At 40.8% G+C, this 27665-nt stretch overlaps 1 protein-coding gene across 6 annotated transcripts; it reads left to right on the forward strand.

Annotated features, from left to right (window-relative positions):
• LOC119728213 (pericentriolar material 1 protein-like) lies at window positions 1-27112 on the forward strand. Of its 6 annotated transcripts, none has more exons than XM_038200361.1 (39): window positions 1-178; window positions 878-1048; window positions 1382-1696; window positions 2099-2266; window positions 2678-2719; window positions 3153-3416; window positions 4165-4506; window positions 6679-6771; window positions 7452-7548; window positions 7724-7947; window positions 8693-8828; window positions 9086-9218; window positions 9760-9991; window positions 10263-10396; window positions 10611-10883; window positions 11184-11316; window positions 11764-11845; window positions 12298-12425; window positions 12876-12937; window positions 13146-13275; window positions 13740-13952; window positions 14617-14821; window positions 15355-15560; window positions 15864-16026; window positions 16414-16744; window positions 16881-16948; window positions 17165-17399; window positions 17871-18120; window positions 18391-18510; window positions 18797-19003; window positions 19617-19781; window positions 19899-20137; window positions 20316-20566; window positions 20849-21024; window positions 21466-21515; window positions 21773-21847; window positions 21998-22106; window positions 22747-22959; window positions 23286-27112. In XM_038200361.1, the coding sequence occupies exons 2-39, from the start codon at window positions 893-895 to the stop codon at window positions 23502-23504; spliced, it is 6639 nt and encodes a 2212-aa protein (XP_038056289.1). In that variant the 5' UTR covers window positions 1-178; window positions 878-892; the 3' UTR covers window positions 23505-27112. The 6 variants fall into 6 exon arrangements, with proteins under 6 accessions (XP_038056289.1, XP_038056287.1, XP_038056288.1 ...); XM_038200359.1 differs by having other exon boundaries at window positions 2-178; window positions 15352-15560; XM_038200360.1 differs by having other exon boundaries at window positions 2-178; window positions 16411-16744.
• Window positions 27113-27665: the final 553 nt, after the last annotated feature.

The raw sequence follows: 27665 nt of genomic DNA on the forward strand, positions 1-27665 counted from the left end.
GTTGTCGTTATTTGGAGTAGAGTTGACCTAACCACTCTTTCCAAATCACTCCGCGTCCTTTCCTCTAAATTTCAAGATGGCCACTTTTCCTGAACGAATCCAAAGGGCGTAAAGGCAATTTTTTCGAGCTGAATTCTGCAAAAGCAAGGGGTGAATTTACATTCCGTTTGAATATAACGTGAGTATAATTATCAAGCATTATTAATATAGCTGCGTTGTTGAATGTTTGTGTCTAATATACACCAATTTCATGGTATAACGTAGGTGGTTGTCATGGTTTTTTACCAAGCGGGAAGTGCTGTGCTACCCGTGTGCTGTGTAATGTGAATGTGTACTGTAGTGCGCAATTGCAATGCAAAATTTGTGCAGGCCGGGTTGGAAGCGCGCGCGGAATGGCCCAACTGCTCGTCAACTCTGTCGGCCGGTACTAGGCCCTACTGTACTAGGTTGCAAATTGTGATAGCGTAGGCGAATGGGCAATGTTGTACAAAATGCAGATTTTTAATGCTGTTGTGTCTTAAGTAATAAGTTAGTGATCAAATTCAAAACAACTTTTAAATTTAAATGCAAATTGCACATGATGAATGATGAAATAGACCATGTCCATCCATGTAGACCTAATGAGTAGCTTAATCATGCTAATGTAGCTCCTACAGCTACATCAAACCCACTAGCATGACTAGTCAATCCTTGCAAGGTCTGTGGTCGAGTCGTACAAATAAATCTGCACTAGAAATTAGGAGTTTGCAATGGTTTGTGGGTTCGAGCTCTAACTTGTACCAAAGAGAGCTTGCAATTTGATGCAAGCCCCTGGGCAGCATTATGTGTGTAAAGAGCAAATCATAATATTTGACATTATTGCGCTCATGTTTTACAGCTAGTTGTGCAGACCATGGCCACAGGTGGATCCTCCATGCTGAGAGGTGTGGCTTCTGAGCCGCGACCACGACCATCTGGGTCAAGGATCAATCGTCCACTAGGAGGTGTAGATGACAACTTTCGCTTCAACTGGATCGGTGACAAGGATGAGGACAGACCTAATAACTATGTAATTTGCAGTTAATTGGTTAAAACAAATAAAAGAGGAACATTTCAGACAAAACTCATATTCTAAGTTATTTAACACGAGAGTGTTTCAACTATGGCTTTTTGATGGCTAACTTTTTTGGAATTCTTGTAATATGTGTTGATGGAGAATATAATATGACTTCTGCTTGTTTTGGGGTATAATCTGGGAAATCAGATGAAAAAAATAGAAGAAAAAAATTTAATTTGTAAGTGTTCGTAGCAACTGTGAAACTAAATACAGAAACCCAGCCATTCTCATGTTCACTTGACATGTGTAAAAAGAAGATAACTTTCTATCATGCTTTTGAAACAGTGGGACTGGAAACCAAGCTCCACATTTGCAGAGCCATCTATGGAAAGAAGACCGGCTGCAACTGGAGCAGTAGCATCGGGCAAAAAATCCAAGACCAAGAACAAGGATCGGGAGAAGACCAGTAGTGCTTCCCCGTCAACAGCAGCAGCAGTTGCTGCTGCCCATGAGCCTCTGCCTGCATCGCCCCCAAGCAGGGAGTCTACCCGGCGCCACACCCCGGCAACCTTCCCTCGCACCCGCAATGTGGCCAGCGCCCGGGAACGGGTGGAGCTGGAACTGCTGAGACAACAGCTGACATTCAGCGAAATGGATGAAGTACGTGTACGCTTCCGTTGAGCTTTTGACTAAATGACATTTCTCTCTACTACTTTCTGTTGTAAAAACTCTTGTTTTGTGTCCTTGATAACTTGTAAACAAAGGTTTACTGAATAGGGTTCTTTACTTTCTTATCGACGAACCTCAAGGCTTCATGTTCACTGATTGCATGTAGTGGATAATAGCTTTCAGGATATTTCTCTCAAAAATTGAGGAATCCTGTATTTCTCCCCCCTCCCAATCCTTCAAAATCCGTTAAAGGGCTGTATGGATTTTCAATATTGAGGAAGGGGGGAGCCCAGCAACATTTGCTACACATGGCAATGGATGCTCATGAAAAACACATGAGATTATTCACTTGTGACTTAATTTTGTGTTGTGTAATTTTGTTTGCGTTGACAGCCCAGTACAGACGGCCAAGGTGTCGCGGCCAACAATGTACGTCGCGACGTCAGGTCGCAGTCCAAGAGAACTGCCGGCCAGGTGAACCACGTGGATGAGATGCCACCACCACGAGGGGCCAATCGACAGAGGACACAGTCTGGCAATGATTCCAGTGTCAATGAAATGGTAATGGTACACACACTAGGATATCAAGATAAGGGCATTGCTAAACCCATTCATTTCTTTACTGTAACCCGTATCCCTTCAAAATCTAATGGGAGATTTAGGATGACTTTGCAGGATATAAGAAACTTTATGTTGAGCTTGGAGTCCCTGAGGTTCAAAACGTGTACCATGGGTTTCCTGAATTGTGGGGAATTTGGAAAGATTCAATTATTTTTGGGTCGAAAAAAACGCTAAATTGTTCTAGAAGTGAACCTACAGACACCCGTGGAGTTTTAAACACTGTTAAGTGATTCAATATCATTTGTAGGCAAAGCTTCCATTGTTTTGAGCAGATTGTCGGAATGCATTGAGAGTGTTTTCGAAATAGTGTACTGAAAGGGTATAAATTCTAAATGATCTTTTTTGTTACAGCCTGACAGAAACCAGATTGTTGCAAGACTTATGCAAATTAGGGTGAGTTTTCTTGAGAGGTGGTTTGTTGATACTAGTATAAATTTCTTTTCAAGCGCTTGAGCATTGTCATGAGTTTTGCAGTAATTTTTGAGTAAGCTGTTTGTACTGTAGATTAAAAAATTACCTTTGATCTGAAGTGTAGTTCAAGTGGTTTGGGTTTGTGACACATGATCAGAGGTTTGGAACTTGAATCCAGCTGCTGGTCATATGTTGTGTCCTTGGGCAAGCCACTTCACCCACATTTGCCACTCTCAACCCAGGAGTATATAAATGGGTACTGGCATTAGCTGGAGAGGAATCTTCAGTGGGTTGGCATCTCCAAGGAAAAAAGACATATACCAGCCGCAATGAGTTATACTGATTTTAGACTCAACTTCATTTATAAGTCACAATCAATCCCAGCATTGACATCTAAACTGTTCCCATTTGACAGGACTACATGAAGCAAGCCTCTTCCATGCTGGCCAATCTTAATACTGCCCCAGCACATTCAGATGAGCAGGTAGGCAAGCTGGTGCAGCTCCAGAGCCACTTACAGGACCAGGAGAGGGCTTATCTGGCCCTGCTGGAACGCATGTTGTCTGACGAGGCGACAGGACGTAGCAGTCACAACTCCAACGAGTCCCAGTCCACATCCATCGCTGAGAGCGCGTCCATCAACATCGATGCCCAGTCGGATATCTCCGATGCTACCACAGTAAGTTTTTCCACTGAAAATGCAATTATTTTCGAAGAAGAGTTGTAATGGATTCAGTCACAAGTCAAGCCAAGTCACAGTCCTATTCTAAATCAAATGAACTGTGACAAAACATTCCTTTTGTCATTCTTCATGCCCTGTTATGGTGACTTGACTTGTGATTTCATAGTGAATTGCCATGGGATTTGACTTGTGATTGATTTGATTACGACTTTGTTTTGAACAACTTTCTGTCAAAAGAACAATTTAACATTGCCTAGTAGCCAACAGTCAAGGTGTTTTTGCTAGGCAGAGTCTGTCAGTTATGCACAATGCCGATTGACAGACTATCAAGTCAATTTCTGATTGTGACTATGGTTAAACATTTTGTGGATAACGTTGAAACATTTGAATTTTTCAAAACAAGTGTAATTGAAGAAAATTCACTACACTGTAAGGAGTTTGAGCAGGTTATGTTGTACAGGGTATGCATTGTTATGTTGGAAATGACTTTGTGTGTTGTGTAGTTTGTGTGTAAAGATATTGACATCGCCACTGCAGCTGTGGATGGATCACATGTAGCTCGACTCTGCATAGTAATATCAATCTCAGAAGATTGAGCATTCACTAGGCATGCCAATACAGCAGTTAATTGATATTATAATGTAAGCATGGAATTATTCCTAACTCATCAACCATAACTGCCCCCTCCCTCCTCCCTGCACTCCTACATTTCCCCCTGATCCTTCAAACTAAAAACAACACAAAGGAGGGGACATTTACCGCACGCACAAGACCAAAGATAGAGAGTCAACTAGGGAACTACCCTTCGGACGTTGAGTATGCCAGTGGGTCAGAGGCTTCCTTTGGCCGTGAGGACGATGCCTCTTCTATGAGTAGTCGGAACTCTGAGTTTGCCTCGGCCTTTGGAACCATGGAACTGCACGAACAGTTCAGTGCGATGCTCAGGAAGTACGAAGAGCAAGGAGAGCAGGATGAGGAACCAGTAGCGCTGGAGACAGTCACTAAGCGACTGGATGACACAGAGGATGAGGAGGAGTTGGACTCAGCCATGTCCACCCTCACTGCCCATTCAGCAGACCCAGTCGAGGTACGCATGCTGCTTGTTAAGCCCTGCAATTCCAGGGGGTGAGCCTGGTCTAGAGTATTGGTTGGATGGAGAAGCTTTTTCAGGAAATCTTGGAGCAGGATGCTGCATGGGAGACTGCTGGGCTCCAGGCTTGCAGCATGTTGTCATTCCCTGTACACTTGTTGAAGGATATCCTTTTTTAACAGACTCCCCTGTGATACAAAAAGGACAACGGCACTTGTCCTTATGACCTTTCAAAATACTGCTGTTTAAACTTCGCCACCGTAGGAAATGTTTTTGCATATTTCATTAAAGATCTATTTTTTTTTTTGCATGAAGTTACATAAAAAGGGGGGAAAATCCTTAGTGAACCACAGGAACTGCCAGAAATATTTAACACATTTTAATCTTGCATGTGCACCGGCATGACGTGCGTTGGTGAAGGAAGTGTAGCATGTGACACTATGCCATTGGCGAAAGATCAAATGTTTGTTTTTGTACTTTTAAGCAAACCTGAAGATAAGCATGGGATATTCAATTGATACAAAAAGCAAGCTGACAAGTATCTTTGACACAGCACGGAATGGTCTGAAGCCTTATTTGATAGTTTCCTGTTTTCATGTTGTATGAACTAAACTTTTCTTTTTGACGTTTGAGCTGATTTTTGGCTTTGATTTCTGAATCTGTTCTGTGCTAAACTAGGAGCAAACTGCACAGTTTGTCATTCAGTGTGTTGACAAAACACTATCTTCATTACTCCCACTGTGGCCTCAAATTGTCCTAATTCTTTTTTTTTCTGATATTGCCAACTTTCATTTGAAAGCTTATGTTGTGATTTGTATTTACTTTTGTTGATGACTGAGAATTATTAAAGACCTAGTACAAAAATCCCTTCACGCATTTACCAATTTTTAGATCTACCTGGAACCAATCTTTCCATTGTTATAATTTAAAAGAAATATTGGATTTTTGGTTAGTTTTGTTGTTAATGAAATACTCCACTGGTCAGAAGAACAAGCAATCCAAACGTTCTGTTAAGATTCACAGTTGTCTATCCCCAAGTTTGGCCAGTCTCACCCCTGGAATCTGCACAGATATTGGACTTTGTCATAATAAACTATACTAACAAAACAACTCACTCATTAATGTTTAACTTGGTCTGAGTGATTGTCTGATCCATTCATCTTAAATAGACACATCGTATTTCATACATTTGTGGTTCACAATCGTTTTTAAAAATATTTTATCAACATGTTGGATTCTGATTGTTGCTTCTGTTTGTGTTGGTTGGTTAAGCCCTGGAATTTTTTCAGTTAATTTAGTCCATGTGTTTTGAAGTACTGAGTGGATAATTCGGCATTTTTGGAAAGAGTATCACTTCTTGAATTGGGCTTGCATATTCTGCTATTGCATATGACATGTATAAGCTAGTGTCTCATTAGTACCCTCTATTCTGCCATTATCATGTGGTTGTATTGTATCCTCATTGAAACAAGTCTTGCCCATTTGGTAAATTTGTTTTTCATTAGATATTAACTATTATAACCCTGAATCAACATGATTGCAAAATTCCTGACACTATTTTTTTAATGAAGCTTGACATACCATTTTTTCCTCAGAACGAGGAAAATGTAACGGTGTAGGATTTCAGTACCTTTAGATAGGTTTTATAGCACATCAGTGTCACACACTATGACATGTAGTTTATCGTTAACCCTCAAATATCCTTCCGGATCTATCGAGACATTTGGGAAGATTTTGAAGGATTTATGGTGTTATGAGCCCGGACACTATAACTGTGTCTTGATGCCCTTTGAAATTTTCTGAAAGTCTTCCCAACAATATTGCAAAGGGGGTTAAGGTTAATATCATATTTGGTTGATTGTGACCCCCAGTTTTCTTTGAATGACAGGCACATTTTTCCTGTTTTGTTTTTCATTTTAATAACAGTTAGAAAGGTTCAATAAACCTTGGGTAACATTTAAAGGGAATTTGAAACAGAAATACCTCTTAACCAAAATTGTCCATTTGAGTTGATCAAACAAAGTAGTCTGATGTACTTGACTGAGATAGTTATGGCTACATTCATACATATCTGGTCTGGATTAGTCATACATTTTAAACGTCTCATCTCAAAAACTATCCACAGTGCAAATTACAAATGTCTTTATGTATCTGTAACTGCACCTGCAGGAAAATAAGGACATCCAGACACGCATGGAGGAACTGGAAGGCCTGCGTCAGCAGCACGATCTCCTCAAGAAGATGCTTCAGCAACAGGAAGAGGTAATTAATCTCTTCCCCTTTCCCCATCCAACCACACCCCTCCCACCCTCACATGCACAACATCAATCTTTTGCACAGTCGCAGTCGAGTCCATCACAAAACAAATCACAAGTCTGTGACAAGCCCGGTCATGTCAGTCAATCAAGTTGGTCATGCAAAACGGTGGCTAAACAATGACAAGGAATGCCTCGGTCACAGTTGAGTTTAGTAGCTCATGACTTGAGAATGGAGGACTTGTGAATGACCTGTGACGGCTTGACTACAAGTCTCGAGTCTTTTGAACAAGTACGCCAATTGTTATCAAGTTCTGTTGATCACTTAATCAAAGTTGAGGTACTGTTTCTTTGTGAAAATAACAACAATCGGTCTCTTTGAAAAAATACAGTTCAAAGCATTGTATGGTGAGAGTATATTTTGGGACGGATTTACCAATACATGTGAAGTGTCTACCTGTATCTACAGATATATCTGCTATTTTTCCGCTGTCAATGGGGGGGGGGGGGGGGGGAACACTCTGGATGCCAAAAAGGTGTCTAAAATTGCATATTGGTCATTGTACTTGGTAAAGTGAAATAACAACACAATAAAAGCAAGTTCCATGGAAAATTATTACATGTCTTTCCAAACTTTTTAAACCTTTCAAACTGTATCAAATATATGGTTATATTTCATCTGTCCAGCTCCGCGCTTTACAGAATCGACAGAGCGCTCTGATGAAGTTACAGGAGGACATTGAAGGGAGACTGAGACAATCTGAAGACCAGAATACTGACACAGGTATAAAGCAGTGACTGAATTTCTATGTGGACATTTCATTTCAGTATTGCTGTTTAGACTTTTAGCAGATACTTTCCTAATCACCACTTTCGTTGTAACAGAAACCTTATAATTAAAGTCATAAGAAAAGACTGCTCTTCTTTTAGATAAAAAAACCTCTCTTTCCAAACTGCAGCTTCCCAGAGCACTCTGGACGTCAGTGCCCAATCCGAACCGACCGAGGACCAACTCCAATCCCAACTGGCTGCCTTTGATTACACCCAGGGAGGTGGTGCAGACCTGAGCGACCAGCGCCGGGAGCTACTCATGAAGATCCTGTCAGAGGACATGGCCCGCCGAGCCCCCGAGATGCAGAGGGCTAGGATGCTGGACAGAATGGACTTGGCAGAGAGAGAACAGGTATGATGCTGGAAAGTGTTACGCCCTGTAATGGACTCTGGCATGAACAGTAGATGGCACTTCTTGGTGCATTTAACCCAAGATCTTGTAGGTTATTCAGCAGATTGTTTGAAACAAGTCTGTTTGGTAAGGGTCCATTTGTTATTGGGCAAGACATTGTACCGCTATTTACTTCCTTCCTCGGAGTTAAAATGGGTGCCTCTGAAGGCAGAGAGATGGTATGTTTTAATTTGTTTATTGTGCCAAAATGGCAAAATTAAGCTGTAAACTCCCCTGGGAGATGAGATTGTTTAAGACATGGGCCCAATTTCACGGCGCTGCTTTACAGTTAGCAGAAAAGGTGTGTTTAGCATAGCAGAAAAATTTGCAAATCCTTAGCACTATTTCACGGCGTGGATGTGCTAACGGTCGCGCGTGCATGGAGATTTCTATTGTTACGTCACTAAGTTAAGCAAATTTTCCTCTGAAGTAAGCATGCCTTTTGCTGTGCTTATGCTTACGGTCTCCATGAAATGGTCGGAGGCTCTGTTAGCATAAAATTGTGTGCTTAGCAGCGCCGTGAAATTGGGCCATGATCTTATCCTGGGTTATAATGTTGTAAAAGGCTTCACTGTTCAAAGTGGAGCTTGCCTGATGCTTCAGTATTTATGCACAAACGTGTGGAAATTAAATACATTTTACACACATTTGCATATTTATGTACATAGTAATATGTGTTAATACTTATCAATCTCTCTTTGCGCAGAGTGAGGTAGCCGCTATGAACTCGGAACACGAGGACTTGCTGAGTACATTACACGCCTTACAGCAGAAGAAGAACCACATGGATGAACTACTCAGGCAGCTGCAAGAACTCAGGCCCAGCATACCTGGAGCAACAGGTGATGAAATATACAGGGGCTTGTAGTAACTCTATTCTACAATAAACCACGTCATCATTTTAGAGATTTGTAGATTAATGAAAGCTCTTAACTTCGAAACAGTGGTCCCATTTAAAAAAAATTGAAAATGGACAGAAATATTTTAAAATGTAGGAACTCAAAAAGGAAACTCTGAATATTTGTACGGAAAAATAAAATTGGATGCAGCCTTTATTTGTGTGTTTAATACTGAAGGTATCAATCTTTTCTCTGGACAGACACTGACTCTGCAATGAGTGCAGCATCCTCCAGCCATCTCTTGGAGCATGCCCAGTTGCAGCAAGGGGATGAAGTCAGGGAGGCCCAGGTAGTGGGATCATTAGACGAAAACGAAGCCATGGATAAGCTCAGGTAAGCAGAGAATGCAAAGTTATAGAGGCTTGCTCAAGGTATACCTCGAGGTTAAACGAGGATTGATGAGATAAACTCAGGTAAGCGGAGAATGCAAAATTAAACAGGCTGTAACTCGAGGTTTACCTCGAGGTTAAACAAGGTTTTACAGGGTTTCTAAGTTTACTACCTTGAATTACTACTTCTAGTTTAATCATCCTGCTGTCTGAACAGTCACAGACAGAAAAATATAAATCCTATATTGATCCATTCATCAAACCATCCCAGCAGTCAAAAACAATCAAGTGACTGTTTTTAAATGTCTATATAAAGCAGGATTGACGGGCTGTGACTGTTAATGTAACTTAATATAACTTTGCCTTGACCGTAGGTGACTGATAAGCCAGCTGTACCTACCAGTTACTTGCTTTTGTCTGTACATGCAATTCGACTAGTCTTAGTGCTTATCAGAAATATGATCTGACTGAAGTTTTGACTGCTCTAGAAATTGTTTGGCTGATGGCGTTTGTTAATATTTTGGAATTTTTTTTGTCTATTAAAGACGACTACAAGAGGTACGCCAGCGTCTAGATGACCTGCGGGACCTGGTCCAGCAGTATCAGAGTCTGGACGGGCCCACCGGTGCCCTAGCTGGAGTAGACGAGACAGGAGATGCAAGGAAGACCTCCTCCTCGGTTAACTTTGAAGATCCGGAGCTGATGACCAACCTGAGACGGTTAGAGAGAGGGGAGCCTGTGGGACGATTCCAGATGAATCAAGGCCTACAGGTCCAGGTAAAAAACTTGGTAGTTGATAACGATAGGAGGAATTTACATGTAGTATTGGGATGATTCAGGGATTCCAGAGGAATCTAGGGCAAAAAATAGAAGGTAGATATAAGGAGGATTTTGCGGATATCAGGAATGCCCATCCTAGTCACTTTTACATACGGCCTGAATATCCTTGAACTTTGCAGTTCTCAGAATGTGTCATTGGGCTCCTGTTCAGGAAGGCTCTTAGTAAAAAATAGCAGGAGTTTTTTTTTTGCTTCTCCCGATTTTCTAGCTGGATACTGCTGAGGATGGCACATCCACACAGCAATCAGAAGATGATTCCCAGCTGGCAACCACTGACACAGAGAGCAACCAGAGCTTGATGTTAGCGTGGGGAAACGACCCCGAGATCAGGGGCAAGATAGAGTAAGAATACATCCATTTTGTTAGTCATTTTTTGTAATTTATTTAACTTAGCTTTTGGAAGTGTTTTTCAATTTAAACAAATATATTTAGGGAGTTTTTAAAAAGGAACCTTCATTTTACTTTCGGACTCTGTTTATGGTGTCCAATCACATTTTTAAAACTACATCCTTGATTCGCAATATGCGGCATCTTCTTTTCTCGTACATTTCTCCAGGAAACTCCAAGCTGCCAAGAGGAAGCTCAAGCAGCTCCAGGATCTGGTGACCATGGTGCAGCTCCAGCCCGAGGCGGCCATGGGTCTCCCAGACGACCTGGCTGCACTGGCAGCCACCCTGCATGATGAAGCAGACACCTCTAATGCTGAGAACGAAGAGGAGGATGATGAAGATGAGGATGGGGATGATGGTGATGAGGGGGAGGAGGAGGATACCAACGTAACCACGTCAGAAATGAGTGAAGAGGTGCCTCAGGTCAGCCAAGAAACAAGGTAAATGAGCAGTGTGTCTTCTCCCTCAACCAGGGTTCAATTCTGTGGACTTACTGTGTTCAACCCAGAGAATTAATTCAACACAGTGAAGCCTGCAGGGCAGATCCATGTTTGTGTACATACCTATGGAAAGATCAAAATGTTTACAGCTATTGCATAGCTTCACACACTGGAGCTCTCGTCAGTGATCATACAGAAACGTGCACTGCACCTGCACAGAGTCAACAGTTTACCTAGCCAGTTCCTTTTGAATACAGACACTGATTTTGATGTACATTGTTTAACTGTTATCTCCTTTAGGGAGGCGTATTTTGAAGCCAAGATGCAACAGCAGCGACGTGAGCTTGGCAAGCTGCAAGAGGAGCGTCAGCGACTACTGTCCGTCCAACAGCAGCTCAGAGACCTGAATAAGCAGCTACCTAGAGCTCCACAGGTGAGCAGGTTTCACGCCAAGGCTATTAACCCTTACCCCCTGGGTCCTTCTAAATCCTGTAACAGTCTCCACGTAAATATTGGATACTTTCTCAAGCCTCCAATATCTACTGCGATTTCTTCATTTTGCTCATTTTGTTTTGTTCAATCAGTCAGAATCTTCAACTTATATTTAAGACATTGAAACAGTGCAGATGATATCTAGAAAGTTTTAAGAAGTTTTGTCTAGAAAGGAATTAACTCTATATTATAAAAATACCGCTACATTGGTATCCCTAGAATGTAAAGTAAGCATAATTTGGCACTCCCCATTCTATTAACAAGGAAACAAATGTAAATCTTACGTAGAATGGTTGCATTTTATTTGCTTTCATTTTATGGAACCCCTTAATGTCGACATTGTAATCTTTGATGTGAATTTTGAGATCATATTTTTCGGTATGCTTAGGTGAAGGCAACCAACACCACAAGACAGAACCCATCTGTAGCAGCATCAGCATCCAGACAGCTAGCTGCAACACACTTGGAAGGTGAGCAGAAATTGCAACTGGTATAAAGAGGTTCTCAACTTGGATTTTGAAACAGTTTGTTTTGGCTTTCTTAAAAAAAAAATTAAATTTGTGATGACCATGTATAAAAACATTGGACAGACACAATGGATCAAAACAGCTAAATACATTTTCCAGACCATTTACTACAAACAGTCATATAACCGTATATTCTGTTAGCACAGTGTGAAAAAAAGAAGAAGAAATATCGTGCTCAAGTTTGTCTTGTTTGCCACAGTTGGTGTCAATTGTGCACCTCTCAATAGCAGCACTGCATATGCCAGCAACGCGTGCATATGCACGTGCACGCATGTCAGATTTTCGTTCATGCATGCCAGTCAATAATCACGGCTGTGATCACATTGGGTGGGGCTTAATGGATATGTCTACTGTTGACTCATTGCACCATTTTTCTTGTGTCATTTTATGCACAGATGTTGTCACCCCAAACCATGAGACACTGATAGCAGAGAAGCTGAGACACAGACGACTGCAGACAGAGCTCAAGCTGAAACAACAGGAGCTGGCAGCCCTGATGGACCGAGTCAAACGAAACAACACTGTAAGTTTCCTAAGGATCCTAATCACAGAGCTACTAAGTACAGAAAACATTTACTTAGCACAGAGCACAGAAAACATTTACTTAGACAAAAGACGGCTTAATACCAGCAAATTTAGTTGTCATGTATATAAGTTGTTTCTGGTGCTCTGCTGAGATTTTCTTAGAATACGAATGTTTCAAGCAATACCTTCTGCTTGGCAGCTGCATAAAAGAAGGCCTAAAGTTTCATCAAAGTCCACAGTTGTGTTATTATTTAATACGAGCTGTTCAAATGATTGTGTGCCATAAAGTGTTTCAATGCGAAAGCCAATTTCCACTTAAACAGTCAGGCACTTTTTCTTCAATTAATTTTTAAGCTGTGAAGACAATCAGCAAGAAATGTCCAGTTGCATGATTTACTGTAAAGACGAGGTATCAGTTAGACGCATTTCTTGCCAACTTGTATTTCAGGGTGACATGAATTCTGACAGTGGTTCAGCACAAGGGGACAGCAATGATAATGACCTTTTCCGGTAAGTTCAAGATTGCAGTCAAATTTTATTTCATTTTTAAAGAGCTTATTACAGTGCTTCAATTTCATAACAATACTCATTGATATGAGTTGGTTTATTATGGAGTATTATTATGCACCCAATGAACAGGGATCACAATGATACATAACCTTGATTGGAGATATTAGTAGAGCATTGGTGTAATGTGTGTATTTATTTGCTGTGGCAGTGTGAGCATGCGTAGTGCTGATGTGACTGCTGCAGCATCCTGGGGAGGCTCCACACAGCAGAGTGATGATGATGAGGATGATGCGTATCCTAGCGACGGTATCCAGCAGGTAGAGGAGGAGGAAGAACAGGTGGGCCAGCAGATTCGAATTCAAACTTGGTTTTGAAATACTTAACACGTTTTCAATCACCGCTGTATGAAAGAAGGAAGCAGTCATTTTATGAGCGATTTGGACATCCAAAGGTTATTGAGAAACATTTTGGGTAAAACTAAATTGGCACTATGAACTGTAATTGTCTTTAATTTGCACTGTAATGTAGCAGTATGGTGGGCTGGGTTTATTCTGGCACTTGACTCTTTTTTATGCTTGAAGACTATTAACAGGTGCGCGTTAGCAACTCGATTCTGACATTCCTATTTACTGCTAAACAAAACCGACTTTCGAAACTGTACATTCCAAATCTTTCAGAAAACCATTGGCACAATCTTTTCAAGTTAGTTCATGTGGAATTAATGCCCATAGCTTCGTCAATCTTGCAGAATCCTCCAAAAATCCTCAATACCTGAGAACTATTGTTCACTCTATTAATTCAGGAGCAGAGCCTTGCAGGTACATCCAGCACTTACACCATCGACGCAGCCTACCGCCAGCATGTACCTAGACCTAACTCCTTCCCTGGCCAAGCGATTAGGAACAATGCTCCCCCGACACCAGTAGACCTGGAGGCACTGCATGGGATCCGCTACCCCAAGTGGGTCTCGGACCCACGACTGAGGGCCAGTGCAGCAGCAGCAAAGCGACAACAGGTGGGAAATTGATTGAATCAAATTTTAAAGTTTTGAAATAAAAAGCCATTTTGACAAAATACTGAATCAGGACAGTGATGCATAGCAATGTCCCACCTTCTTAAAGATTAAAAAAAAAAATATGCAGATGAATAAAGGACACTTAAATAATGTAAATTTTAATTGAATAACTTATAAAGAATGGAATAATTATACAGATTCAGAAACATAACATAAAAAGGTGGCGAGAAACACAGAAGTACTCATCTGTACTATTTTGGGCAATAACCAGATCAGATCACCAGTTAAGAAAAGTGAACTCTGGATACACTACGAAGCCAGGGCTATTAATAAAAAGAAGATTTCCGTGTTTTTTTTTTTCAATGTTCGGATTTGTTTTAATACCCAATGTCGCATGAGTTTTGCTTGATTATTTTTTTTATGAAGTAGAATGATCATGGCATACAGTGATTCATTCAATTTAGCCACATTTGCTGTCTCCTTCTTGTGACCTTTAGTGTGTTTCTATGTTTCTCCAAAGTGATCAAAACGAGAGCTTGTGAAGCCATTTCTCATTTTCTTTTCAATTTCTTATCACAAACATTACTACTGTTACAAGATTCAGAGCTTGTTAACTAGATAGCTTGTTAACTCAGTACAAACCCAATAATCTCAAACCTTGCAGAATTTGCGTGCTGCTGAGGAACTAATGGCAGAAGAAAGCGGTAGATCGGCGGCAGCAGCAGGCGCTGGCCCAGACTCGGACCGCGGCTTCTACCAGTATCAGATACAGCAACTGCAGCAGCAGCTGCAGAACAGCATCAACCTGTCCCAGTCCATGATGAGAGACCAGCAGTGTATGAATAACATGCTGCAGAGCTCTATGTCAGGTGAGAGGTCAAGGGTGAAAGGTCACATTGAGGTCATAACAAGTCCGGATCAAGTTGTATAAATAGTCATGTGCTGCAAAAACAACTGCAGAGGATGGTTCATAAAATTGAAACAAAAACTTAGTGGCAAGTGGTTGTCAAATGTTGGTCCTGCATATTTGGCTTGATCTTATTCTTGTCTTTTCTGTGACGCTAGTCTTTCATGATGAAGTCATTGACTACACCATAGAAAGCTGTGACCACTTTTAAGCTAATTTCTACTAATGCATAGATGCTGTCAGTTAAGGAAGAAAAGGAAGTAACATTATCCGCCAGAGACTGATGGTCATAATGTACATACAAACACAAATCAGATATTTATTCAAACAAGTTAGTGTTCAGAGCAAGCTAAAAAGCAGAAATGGAAAAAAAAAACATAAGGAGAAACACAACTGAGTAAATAGCATATCTAAAAATTGTTGATGGATTTACTTCCTGACTTTAATTCCATTATAAAAGCTTGACTTTTTGTTGTATTTCTTCTTCACTAGTAGGTGGTTTCACTGGAATGCAGCCGCCCCCATCTGCCCACACCCCTACCTTCGGTTCCACCACCCCTACCCCGACCAACAGTGATCCCCGCCTGGCCAACCTGATGAATGACTACAACATGCGACTGCAGCATCAACAGCTGCAGCTGAACATGAACCATGCATACAACCAGCTGTATCAACAACAGCAGGAAATACAGCGCTTTCAGGTAGGCTGATCTTTGGTGTGGGGGGGGGGGATTTTCAGGTTTTCAGAAGTCTTCTACAAGAATAAAAATAATATATGGATTTATAAAGCGCACATTCTAATATACATTACTCATGATGCTATGGCCTTAACCCTAACCCTCCAGAGTATTTTGGTTAGAAACCTTGCCCAAGTTAACATTATTGAACACTTGTCAAAGTTACAGACGTAAAAAGGAAGTGTATGTAATAACTAAATTGTTCTACAGGTGAACTCTTTTTGACCTATCTGATGATTTTTTATGTCTGAATGTATTTTTCATTAGACTGAACCAGTCAATGTCAGCGGTGGACCTTACAGTTTTGAAGGAGCTGGGGAGCCCAATAGTAACAACAACAGAATGAATGGCGTGGCTGGCTATGACACGGGCAGCTTCACCCCATTCGCAAGCACGTCCCCCTATGGCTCAGGGCTCTATCCGCATGGAGGTAAGGAGTCATCTCAATAAATATCCAGGAAAGGTTGAGGAAAAGTCTATCCACAATAGGCCCATTGCATCCTGTATTTCTTACTGGATTCTAAATGATTTCCACTGATAACTTCACTACATAAGGATTTTAGGTGAGTGTGTTTCCCTTGGGCTTATGGCCAAATCCAGAAGAGGCCGTTTACTCTTGACAACCTGAGACTTCTAGTACATGTTCTAATTGGGTTCAAGTATAAAAAGTTTACCAGCACAGTGTTGGAGTTCGGAGGAGCCATAAAAATTCCTTTCAACAAGGGAGCTAGGCTCAATCATGTCATTGCAAACCCGCCTTACCAAGTTAACAGCTTCTAGAGGTTAAAGCACTGTATTTTTGTGTGTTTTGCAGCAGGTTTTCCTAATTCCAACCCCTTAGACTACACCTCCCCCTTCAGCCAGATGTCAGAAGCCTCCCGCCGACGCCAACGTGACTACGATGCATACGCCCGGCACCGGCAGGAACAGGATGCCAGGCAACGCGACTACCACGTGCCACCGAATACTGCCCAAGGCAGCGTGGAACAGTTTGACTTGAACCGGGAAGCTAATGCGAGTATCGACTACGGCCGGTACCCGTATGCGTTCGCTGAGCGCGCTCCACAGCCCAGTGCTGAGGACCAGGAGGATAGACTGTCTCAGCCATACATACCTCCCTTAGACATCCAAAGACTCCTGGAAAAATCGTGAGTCTATCTAGATTTCAGCGTTCCTGTTCTGCCGTTCCTGTATACGGTCCATAATTTGTCAATGTTACCTGTCACTCTGTTGAAGTATTTGTTATTATCTCATGAATTTTTCACTGTTTTACTTTTTATGTAGGGAGAAGCGAAGGCATTTGGCTCAGCAAGGCAGCACATCAGGGCCTAAACCAACTAACAAGAAATCAAGTGAGTTTACGCACTTATTTCAATTATCTGGCCAAAACATTGCCATAACAAATTAAGACAGATAAAACAAAAGGTAACATAGACCGACTTTGGGGCTAAATAATGGAATTTCCTCTGCATAATATTCTGCATAATATGGATTCTGTTCTCAGAAAATCAGTTCTGAGAAGTTGCAGTTCTTGTCAGTATTATAACTAATCTTGTTGGGAATTGCAGACTCGAAGACCGGCGCAACCAAGTCCAAGGATTCCACCCAGGGAACGAGGCCCAGCTCGGGCAAGCGGCAGGGCCCCCGTCCAGGCCTTAGCAGCTCCCTGAGTGGCACTGCCTTCTTGGATATTGCCAGCGTGGCTAGCAGCACTATGTCCATGTCCAGCATGCCGGGGGACATTGAGCGGCAGATGAAGCTGCCAGATACACAGCGGTCACTCCTCACCACTACCAGTGAAATGTGAGTGAATATCGGATCAGTCAAACAACTAATCAATCACATGTCCAACTTCAAGTCAAATCCATGTCAATTACAAGTCCAATCAGTTGCAAGCCAGTCATCACGAGTCAAATCATAAGTTAAACACTAGCCAATCACTAGTCAATCACAAGTCCTATCACTAGCAGTCGCAAGTTCATCATAAGTCAATTACAAGTCAATTTTCAATCAGAAGCCAATTACTATACTAGTAAAATCACATGTCAATCACAAGTTAAGTCACAAGTCAGGTAAAAAAAAATCAAGTTTGAGCAGAATTTGCAAAACAATCTGCAACATCATTATATGAAAATAAAATGAGAATGGAAATGGCATGAATAAAATTTGTACCATAGATTCCATAGAGTGGATGCTGAATGTGTAACATGGTAAATGTGTTAATAAGTTAGCAGATTTGTAATAAATGCAATAATTTGGGGAATTTCAATTCAGGGAGTCGGATGCAGGCAGTGAGTTCTCTCTCTTTGAGGCCCTGCGCGAGTCCATCTACTCAGAAGTAGCCACCCTGATCTCCCAGAACGAGTCCCGCCCCCACTTCCTGATCGAGCTCTTCCGGGAGCTGCAGCTGCTCAACTCAGACTACCTCAGACAGAGGGCGCTCTACTCACTGCAGGATCTGGTCTCCAAGTTCTTGACAGAAGAAACGGTGCATGTGCCCAAGGGCCCCGTTATGGGAAATGCGGTTAGTTTCAAATGTTAACAGTATCTTCCTGAATGTTCCTTGCCAGTAGTGTAATTTGAGTCTTTTGACAATCTGCTGTTTATGCCACAAATACAATTTAAGATGGTACAGTTGGAAGTAAGCAAAATAGTAATCTTTGTCTAAAGTTGGATGTGGGTTTTGGGTGCTGGTGCCAAAGTTACTGCCAAAGTTGAACAATGGCTTTAGTCTGTAGTCACTTTACCCGCCCCCCTTTCCAAAATAGTCTCTGAAATTCTGATTCTTCATCAGCAGACTGTCAGACAGCAGCAGCAGCAGCAGGATCCCAGTAGCCTGTGGCAGATGTCCACCACAGCCTCTGAGCACACTCCCAGCGAGAGCATGATCACATCTGAGGAAGAAGAGATGAAGGTGAGAGCATCCACAGAAGGAACCTCCTTGTCCCACATGTCCTTGTCCTTATTTTATACCGTACACCCCATCTTGAAAGTGTTAGTCTGCTGTTCTTGTTTTTCCTTATGACTTGTGACCAGTTTGGTGTTTTGATGCGTGATTGACTCTGTTGCAACTCTTTAGAATGTGGTATAATCTGTCTTTTTGGGTGACTTGGCATTCTCATACCTGATTTAAAAGCATTTCAGTGAGCATAAAAAAAAATTGCCCAAGGCATTTAACCCAATTTCCTTTCTCCACCCAGGCCCAGATCTACCGCACCAACCCAAAGAAGCAAACTAAGAAGACGGCCCAGCTATCCCTGGGCTCCCTGGATGCAGAGGAGTATGACTACGTGGAGAGTGTAGGCTCAGCCAGCTCCATGTCCACACCGCCTTCCTTCAGTCAGGACTTTGGCTTTGCCAATGATGAGCTGGGCGATACTGTCATTCATCTGGACAAGGCATTGCAGGTAAAGCATCCACAGATATCCATTACTGTGTTATAAATTTCAGACCAATTTGGGACCAATTTAATCAATCTGCTAAGCATGAAATATTGTTCAGGGATGCCAGTTTTCAGGCTATCCGTTTCGTTAGTGTGACGTAATCTCAATTCAACCATGCGTACTTCACACAGTGTAGCATAGAACGAATGGAACCGGAAGTTAACGTACCTCGAGCGTTTATCCAATGGACGCTAGTAATCAGTGGTGCGCGCGCGTGTATGACTTCTTTACAAACGAACCGGATAGCCTGAAATCAGGCTTTTTCATGTTTTGGAAAAACAATTGTAGTCTGGTGAGGAGAGAGCTGGGCAGTGATGTCGTATAGGATTAACCCATAAAGCCAATGAATGGGCTAAACCGGCCGATTGTGTGAACCACATGCATGAAAAGCCTTCCAGTGAATTGTCATACTGAATCATTTGAATGGAATTCTATGCACTCAAGAATCAGCTTTGGTAGGCTAGCCTTGTATCATTCAAGAAAAATACAACTCAATGTCCTCTCTTCATTTGTGCATTGCGAACTCCTCTGGACTCTACTAAATCATACTTTCAAAAAAACCTCCCATTGACTTCAGAGGATGCGCGAGTACGAGCGTCTCAAGGCAGAAGCAGAGGCTGCAGCAGCCATCTCATCTGATGCCTTGGCGTCCGAGGACAAAGCAGCCGTCAGTAACAGTGAAGTCACTAGTAACAGCTCGGCTCAGGACGTGGGTAGTGAGAGCTCCTTCTCTGATCTACCTGTAAGAATTTTTTTTTTCTTCTTTTTTTAAATTAGGGTTTTGAACTCCCATGTTTTTTTTTAAACCTTAAAAGGGCCTTACAATGGTATATACATTTACTTGTGTAATGTGAAACAGTACCCAAGGATAGACACCCGTCAACTGGACCTTCAGATCAAGAGTATCATGCAGGAGGTCATTCCTTACCTCAAGGAGCACATGGATGACGTCTGTTCCCCTCAGCTGCTGTCCTACATCCGCCGTCTGGTCCTGACCCTGTCCAAGCAGCGGGATGACAGCCGGGAGTTTGTGCGCTTCTTCAATAGGCAGCTGGGCTCCATCCTGCAGGACTCGCTGGCCAAATTCTCAGGGAGAAAGTGAGTTCACTACAAAATAGCACAAGAATAATGCACTGAAGTTTTTTTTGTTCTAACAACAATTTTCTGATCTGATGATATGAAACCAAATGATATATCATTATAAGGAACACCTTTGACAAAGATTCCTTCAGACACGACATCCTCTCCTTTTTGTCCCTGTTTTGTTTGTTTCCAGGATGCGGGAGTGTGGGGAGGACCTCCTGGTGGACATCTCAGAGATCCTCTTCAACGAGCTGGCCTTTTTCCGGCTGATGCAGGACCTGGACACGGCCGGCAGCAAGCTGAGACAAGAAGCCGGGATCCTGGGAGATGAGGATGACGAAGAAGAAGAAGAAGAAGAAGAGGAAGGGGAAGAGGAAGGTGCAACAGGGACGGAGACGGGGACAGAGACAGGAACAGCTGCCGAGGAAGAAGGTTCCGATGAGGGTGAGCTTCTTCCCCCAAGCCCCTCCCCCAGACCATGAACTTGTTTCTCCTAGCCATATCTTCTGCACCCCAGAGGACCCTAAACATGAACAGCTCAGTGGAACAATATCTGCTTACAGTTAAAAGCCTTTAAAATCAGTCCATTTGATGAAATTACGACAAATATAAATGATCCTGTGTACTTTTCAGTTACTAATATAGTTGTGTCACAAAGTGACCTTTTTACAGTGTCCTCATTCACTCAAAAATATATATCATTGCCTCTTTTTTTCCCAACTCCAGGTAGTAGCTCTGAAGGGGAGTCTGATGTTAGCTCATCCGAAGAGGCAGCGGAGCCTTCTGCCAAGGCTAAGCCAGCAGCTGCCACCCAGCCTGCCCAGAAGCCTTCCTTTGATGAAGCAGCCCTTGAGACGGCTATGGACATAGCAACATCCAGGGAAGAGGAAGAACTGGGAAAGGTGAGTTCAGCCTTAGATCATCACAGATTTTCTAAGGCTAGGCTGAAGCTGCAGGTCTACAGCTGCTTCAGCATCAGAATTTGCCATTAATTAGTGGTTTCTGCTTTGGTCAACCTGTGTTTTGGGTGAATTTCAATGTAGTACATGAAGGACCAATGAGAAAACTACTTGTGCATACATTTTCTATGAGCTTCTTTTTTGGTTCATAATTTGTACAGAAAATTCCCGTACAAAGTGTACATAACGTGACAACAGCGTGTCGGCACCTGTTTGTGGGGAAATAACATAGGAGTTGTAAAAAGCAAAAGAGAGCTCCCTTTTCAGAAATTGACTTGGTATTTATCATTCAGTTCTGGGTTATTGATATGGATTTGGTATATATTTCAATTCTCAGCCTTTTAGTTCAAAGTATTTAAACTTGATTTCTATTTTTTCTTTTAGACACGAGATGATGACTTGGCCCGGAAGTTGGAGGCAAGCGATCGGGATGAGTGAGTTTCTGAAGAATCAATTATAACTTAATTTAAGATTAAAATAAAAAAAGAACAAGTAGCGAGCCATGCATGATTGTAAGAAAGAAATCTATGATAGATTTATTGCTGGCTAGATTTCCTGTTGCTGGCAAAGAAGTGATGGATAACGATCAATCATATGGTATTTCAAAAGCATGAATAGTAAATTATTGTTGAACTCTTTGTATATCATTACTTTTTAGTTGAAGAAAAACTGTTTTTGTTTTGCACAACAGAGACAGCGAGAGTGCTTTAAGTAAAGATCAAGTCAAGATAGAGCTTTCAATGAGTGAGACCAATGCAATTACATAGTAAGTATTTCCTCTTCTTGCTTTTAACGACCCATTTTGGCTTCTAAAGAGCTTTACAATTCACTGCAGTTTTATTTTGTGAGGGAAGATAAAACAAGTTATCACTTATTTAGGACAGCATTTAAGCCACCATGTCTCCCCTATTTGCAGTCTTGGTAGTGGCGAGGATGATGATGAATTTGATGAGCTGAGTGCCAAACAGGACGAGACCATTACCAGCATAGGGGCCGCAGCAGCACAGGTGGAGGAGGACAGCCAGGTTGGCTTTTCTTTTTCTCTCATAAAAATTGATGTGGATGTAAAGATGTGCAAGTGTTTTTCTCTGAGCCTTCCTAAATCCTCTGAAAATAACGAGTGTGCAGGATACAGAAAACAATGGCACATCCTTTGTACTTAAATTGTCAAGGGGCATCATCCCCGTGTAAAAGAAATTGTCTCTGATTTCTGCTTCCCTAAGTTCAAGGGGTCTCAAGCCCCATTTAAAGTGATAGCAACTGGAATCTACCTTCCTACATTTTGTAAAATCCTTAAAAAATAATTGGAATTTCAAGGATTTTAGAAAGTTGAGGTAAATGACTTTGCATTGATTATATGCATTCTCTACTTATCTGCCCCTTCAATTGTGGTAAAAAAACCCAGAAGGACACTTGAGCCCCATCTTCAATCTGCCCTCAAAATATGTCAAGTTTTCACACAATGACTTTTGCCTACTCTGCATCATTGAGGGTTCCCAGCCCCTCAGGATGTCAGGGAAAACCTTGAAAATGAGTTTCCTTTTTTTACAGTCAGGGAAAACTATGGGAATTTGGGAAAAACACCAAAACTCAGGAAAAACCACAGGGAATTTGAATGTGACCCACAAAGAAAAGGTTTTAGTGTTTCTACTGTCGTATTCACAGGGTGCGGAACCAAGTGCGCAGCCTGATTCCACCGAAGTAGATACACCGAAGAGTGACGGTGACACAGAAGGAGATCAGGACAAGCCTGAAGCAGAGGGGGATCCCCAGGCACAAGCTCCAGCACCCTCCAGCCTGCCCAATGGTAGCATGGAGGCTGATCATGATGAAGTCACTATAGATGATCTGCCGTCCAAGATGACAAGCCTGACTGAGGTAAGATTGATCCTTAAAAACCTTTCGTTGCTGATATAAAATCGGATGTGTTCATCAAGGAGGAGATTATTTTTGGCACAACAAAAATATACCTTGTATTGGTATAATGAAATAAAATGATAATTATTACTTGTAGGCCCTGCCTCATTGACATAGTTCTTGATAATGATGAACATTTGATAATGTTGAAAATAAAATATCTGAAACGTGACCAAATGTCTGAAATAATCACCATTGTTTGTGTTTCAGACATTGTGTCCAGAACAAAAGCATTTCAGACATTTCTGGTTCATAGTGACATATAAGTGTAACAATTTTTCTGGCAGGTCAATATTGAAACCAAAGCATCTGAGGAGCAGGCCCCCTCAGCAGTCCTACAGAGCATCATTGACACCATCGTCTCAGGTGAGGCGTCCCTGGCCGGCGACCCAGCAGCCCTGAAGGAACCCCCCACGGCCAACGGCCCACCTGTCCTCCCAACCGGTGGGGGAGATGCCACAACGGAGGAGGCAGCCCAACCACAGATCCAAGAGAACGGTACATAGTCCCCACTCCCCAGGGCAACCTGTATCACTGGAGATGGTTTGGGTTGAAGGTAATCCTCTTCATGGCCCAATTTCATGGCGCTGCTCAGAAAAAAAATACCACAAAGCTAATTTTGGTGTTGAATGACAATTAGCTGAGAAGCAGTCAAACGTGATGTGCACTGCCTTATATTTTAGCTGGTGACTTGGTTTTGCTTAGGATTTTGTGTGTGTGTTTAGCAAATTCCTGTGCTCAGCAGTTCAATACAAATGACCCCTGCCAAATCCCAGTGTTTCCAGCTTTGAAGTGTTGTACTTCTGCAGTCTACTGTTATTAAACTGTCAGAAGTCAGATTTTCATACTGATGCATGGTGCCAAAATGTTACAACCAGGAAACAATTTTGTGTAAATTAACCCTATATCCATTCCAGATCCTTCAAAATGCAGGTTTTAACAGCAGGTTCGGAAAGAATTTGCGTAGTGAGTTCAAGGTTAATTGGCATATTGTGAAAAACCATTCTGTTTGGCCTTTGAGGATGACAGGACTTAATATCGTTGCATGGATTTAGAGTGCAACACGTGTATTATTCTTTTATTTTGATATATTGATGAGTACAATGGGAAATGTGAGAGAGATTGGCAGCATTATGCTTTGTTGCAAAAAAAAAAATCTTGTTGATATCGCATATCAGTTGTGTCACGTTACCAATGTTCAGGAGTTTCCGTGTCCAAGGCCTTGTCCTGCGTATTATCACGTGTTTGTATGAGTGATGGACTGGTAGTCAAACCATCCAACAGTTTAGGAGTATTCAACTGCCAAAAAAAAAACAGCTCTTCATCTGGCGACGTCATGAATAAAGGAAACGTGACATAAGTGCAGTAGAATTGCTACATCAGGTTGTAAATACTTTTTCTCCCCTTGCATTCAAAAGCAGTTGAATTGAGAATTTTTGTAATTTTGTTTGTTTACATTACGATGTTGAGTGATGATAAAAACCAATGTACATAAAAGTTTGTGCTTGTAAAGCAGGGGTTTATAGTTTGCATTCTTTGAAATTCCTTAGCATTTACTTTTTAGTTACTTGAGTTTTATTATACTTTACTGCATGTTCTGTTTTAATGTATTACAATCCAATGTTTGCAGATTGAAACATATCCATTTTATATTCCTATGCATTTGCCTCCCATTTCAGGCAAGATGTTAAATCTACATTCCCTTTTTCTACGTTGTCTCTGTTAAACAAGATCTCAAAAGAAGCGTTTTCTTGTTCTAATTTGGATTTTGAGTTGAGGAAAAATTGTGCCTAAAAGGTGTGGGAATGTAAAAATCTAACATCTTCGAAGTATTAAAAAAAAACCTTAAAAATAAAAAATAAAAGAAATAGCTGATTTGACTTCTGTTTGTATATTGTCTGAAGATAAATTCCAGGCCACAGTCTGTGTGTATATGTAATGGAAATATGGCTTGATGGGGTGTAGTGTATTTGTCAAATCGTTTATCAAAAATAAATAAATATTACTCGATCCCGTCCATGCAAAAAAAAGGAAAATATAATATAGGTTGCAGTTGTAAGATTGTTACAAAAAATAATAATAATACCTTTAAACATGATTTCCAAAGCATTTAAAGTGCTCAAGCATTTAAAAGAAACAGTGTAAAAATTAATGAAAATTCTGTGTCAATTCTGTGTAGTTACTCCTTTAGTGGTGAACACTATGTTTATCTTTACAAAGAAATTGCTGCATTTTTGTACACAAAGGTAATATCTAAACTGTTAGAATGTACAGTAAAAACATCATCAATGGGCTTTCAAATAATAAGTCAAACACTTGAAAAAAATGAATATGCATACTTTCTATGTATCTTGCATTTGCATAGACAGCAAAGTGGTGTCATGTAGCATTTTGAAGCACTGACCTTTTTTGAGACTGGGCTTTGAAAGCACATTTTGTTTTTAATCGTACCCAATATGCTGTGAAATGGTAAAAGATGTGTACGTGTATATCTTATCACAAATTTCTTTGGGGGAGAGCCAGGTTTAAACCTGAATTTAAAAATGGAAAAGACACAAATTTTCAAAATCTTAAATAACAGCCTTGATGCGAAAACTGATTATGCGCTACTGTTGTGAGATGCTCTAATGTTTTGTGGAAGAAAAGATGACTAAAAGTTGAGCATGTTGGTCATGTGTGTCATATTAAGAGTAAAGGAAAAGATTACAAAAAGTACATCAATTTATTAAAGAGATGACCAAAAATGTTTTAAGTACGTAAAAAAAAAAAAAAAAACAGGAATAGAGAAAAAATGCAAATGAAATCATTCGTGATCCTTGAATCGTTTTGCTTACATGTATTCTACTGTTGCAACTTTAATTAAAATCGTTGTGGGTTTGGTTTTGTTTGTAAAAATGTTATTTGATTGATGTGTGTTTGATTACCAAGAGTGCTTTATAGTTTATGTTCAGCATTTAAAATAATTCACTGAATTATTTTTTAAATAAACAACAATAATTATTTCCAGGAGAAAAGGAAGTTATCTCTGAAAGCCCATTCCCCCTCTAGTGATTCACAGTAGGTGAAATATATTTTTCCCAGTGTTGGGAATACTTTTGGTGAATGATTAGATACTTTTCTCAGTGTGCAATGTTCATGTGATGTAGAAAAAGAAGAAGAAGAGTTTCTAGCGCTGAAGGTTTATTTTGAATAAGGTGTTTCTTAGTTGAAATTGGTGGTAGTAGCAAACTAGGTTGTCTAAGGACTCTAGAACATGTTCATGTATTCAGATTTCAGTGCAAACACTGGTTAATTGGTACAGCTCTAGTACAGTAATACAGCTGTGGCAAGTTCACATGTTGTTTTAGCTAATTTTCTTTGATCAACTGAAAATCACATGAAGTTTGTCAGATAACTTCTGTTGCAACTAGAAAGTGAGCTCATTTTATTTAAGTCCAAGACAAATTACTGTGAGCTTTTGTAGGAAGTTTGCAACACTGTGCTTAAGGTTTTGTAAAATGTGAAAGTGAAACTCACCTTGTAAAATGTCTGGTGAAAAAAATATGTCGATAAAGTTGAGAAAGATCTAGGAAATGGATAATTACATGTACTTGTTTGCTAATGATATATTGTACGTGTTTTAATAATATTATTTTTTGCTTTAGGTGCGCAGAAAAAGACTGCACCTGAGCAAGATTCTTAAGGACTTTTCTCATCGATTGTATTCATATGCAAGATCAAGATCACTCTTGTGGAAACAAATAATCCTCATTGTTACATGTATATCTTTTGTGTATATGGATATACATGTATCACACCTTTGCATAAGATCAGCTTCTACACTCACACAGTTTGTCACGTAGGTTTTAATCCACACGAGGGCTACAAGCTATTAAGTAAACCCATTGGTTTGATACATTTAGTCCATCAAGAAATAAAAGATGTTTACAGAACACCTGGTGGCCGGTGTTCTGTTCAAGATAACAAACGGATAAGTATCTTAGCTTTGAGCTTGGCACAATGCCCAGATTTTATACCTAAACATTGATCTGTGATTTACGAACACAAACCTGTTAAGTTTATGCGTCTGTGTCAGATTTCAAGACTTGTGTAAATAAAAGTCTAACATTGACAACAACAAAAAACTTGGATATGTATGATGAAACCAATGAAATTAAGTAAGTTGCAACAACTGTTTTGTAATTTATGCGATTTTGTGATTTTAAATTTGTTGTTGTATCTGCAGTTTGCCAGGGGCTGCTATTCTATTGTTGAACATGTAAACAATCGTTGAAATCTTGAACGCTTACAAGCCCCCACAGGTTCAGAATGAAGGTTTCTGTTGTGTTCTGTATGATGGAGTGTAGATTTTTTCCTATGGAATCCCATTACATGTATACAATTTCGAATGAAACACACAATGTAGTTCCCTCAAAACATCTTTTGGTAATACCAAGACTCTGCTGTAATAAATTCCACATAATTTTCACTAACTTTTTGCCAAAGGTACTCGGAGAGGGAAAAAATTGATATAAAAGATAGGATTGTTACAAAAATTAATCTCAATTTGATGGTACGGCTTGATCCAAATGGCTCGCTAGTGTTTGCATAGCAATTACACTTGTCTGATGTATCTACATATCTATTGTGTTTGGATGGACCATTGGAGTGAAGTGGGCAAAGAGAGT

This window comes from Patiria miniata, unplaced genomic scaffold, assembly GCF_015706575.1.
Source record: "Patiria miniata isolate m_02_andy unplaced genomic scaffold, ASM1570657v1 HiC_scaffold_20, whole genome shotgun sequence".
NCBI classification, from domain to species: Eukaryota; Metazoa; Echinodermata; class Asteroidea; order Valvatida; family Asterinidae; genus Patiria; species Patiria miniata.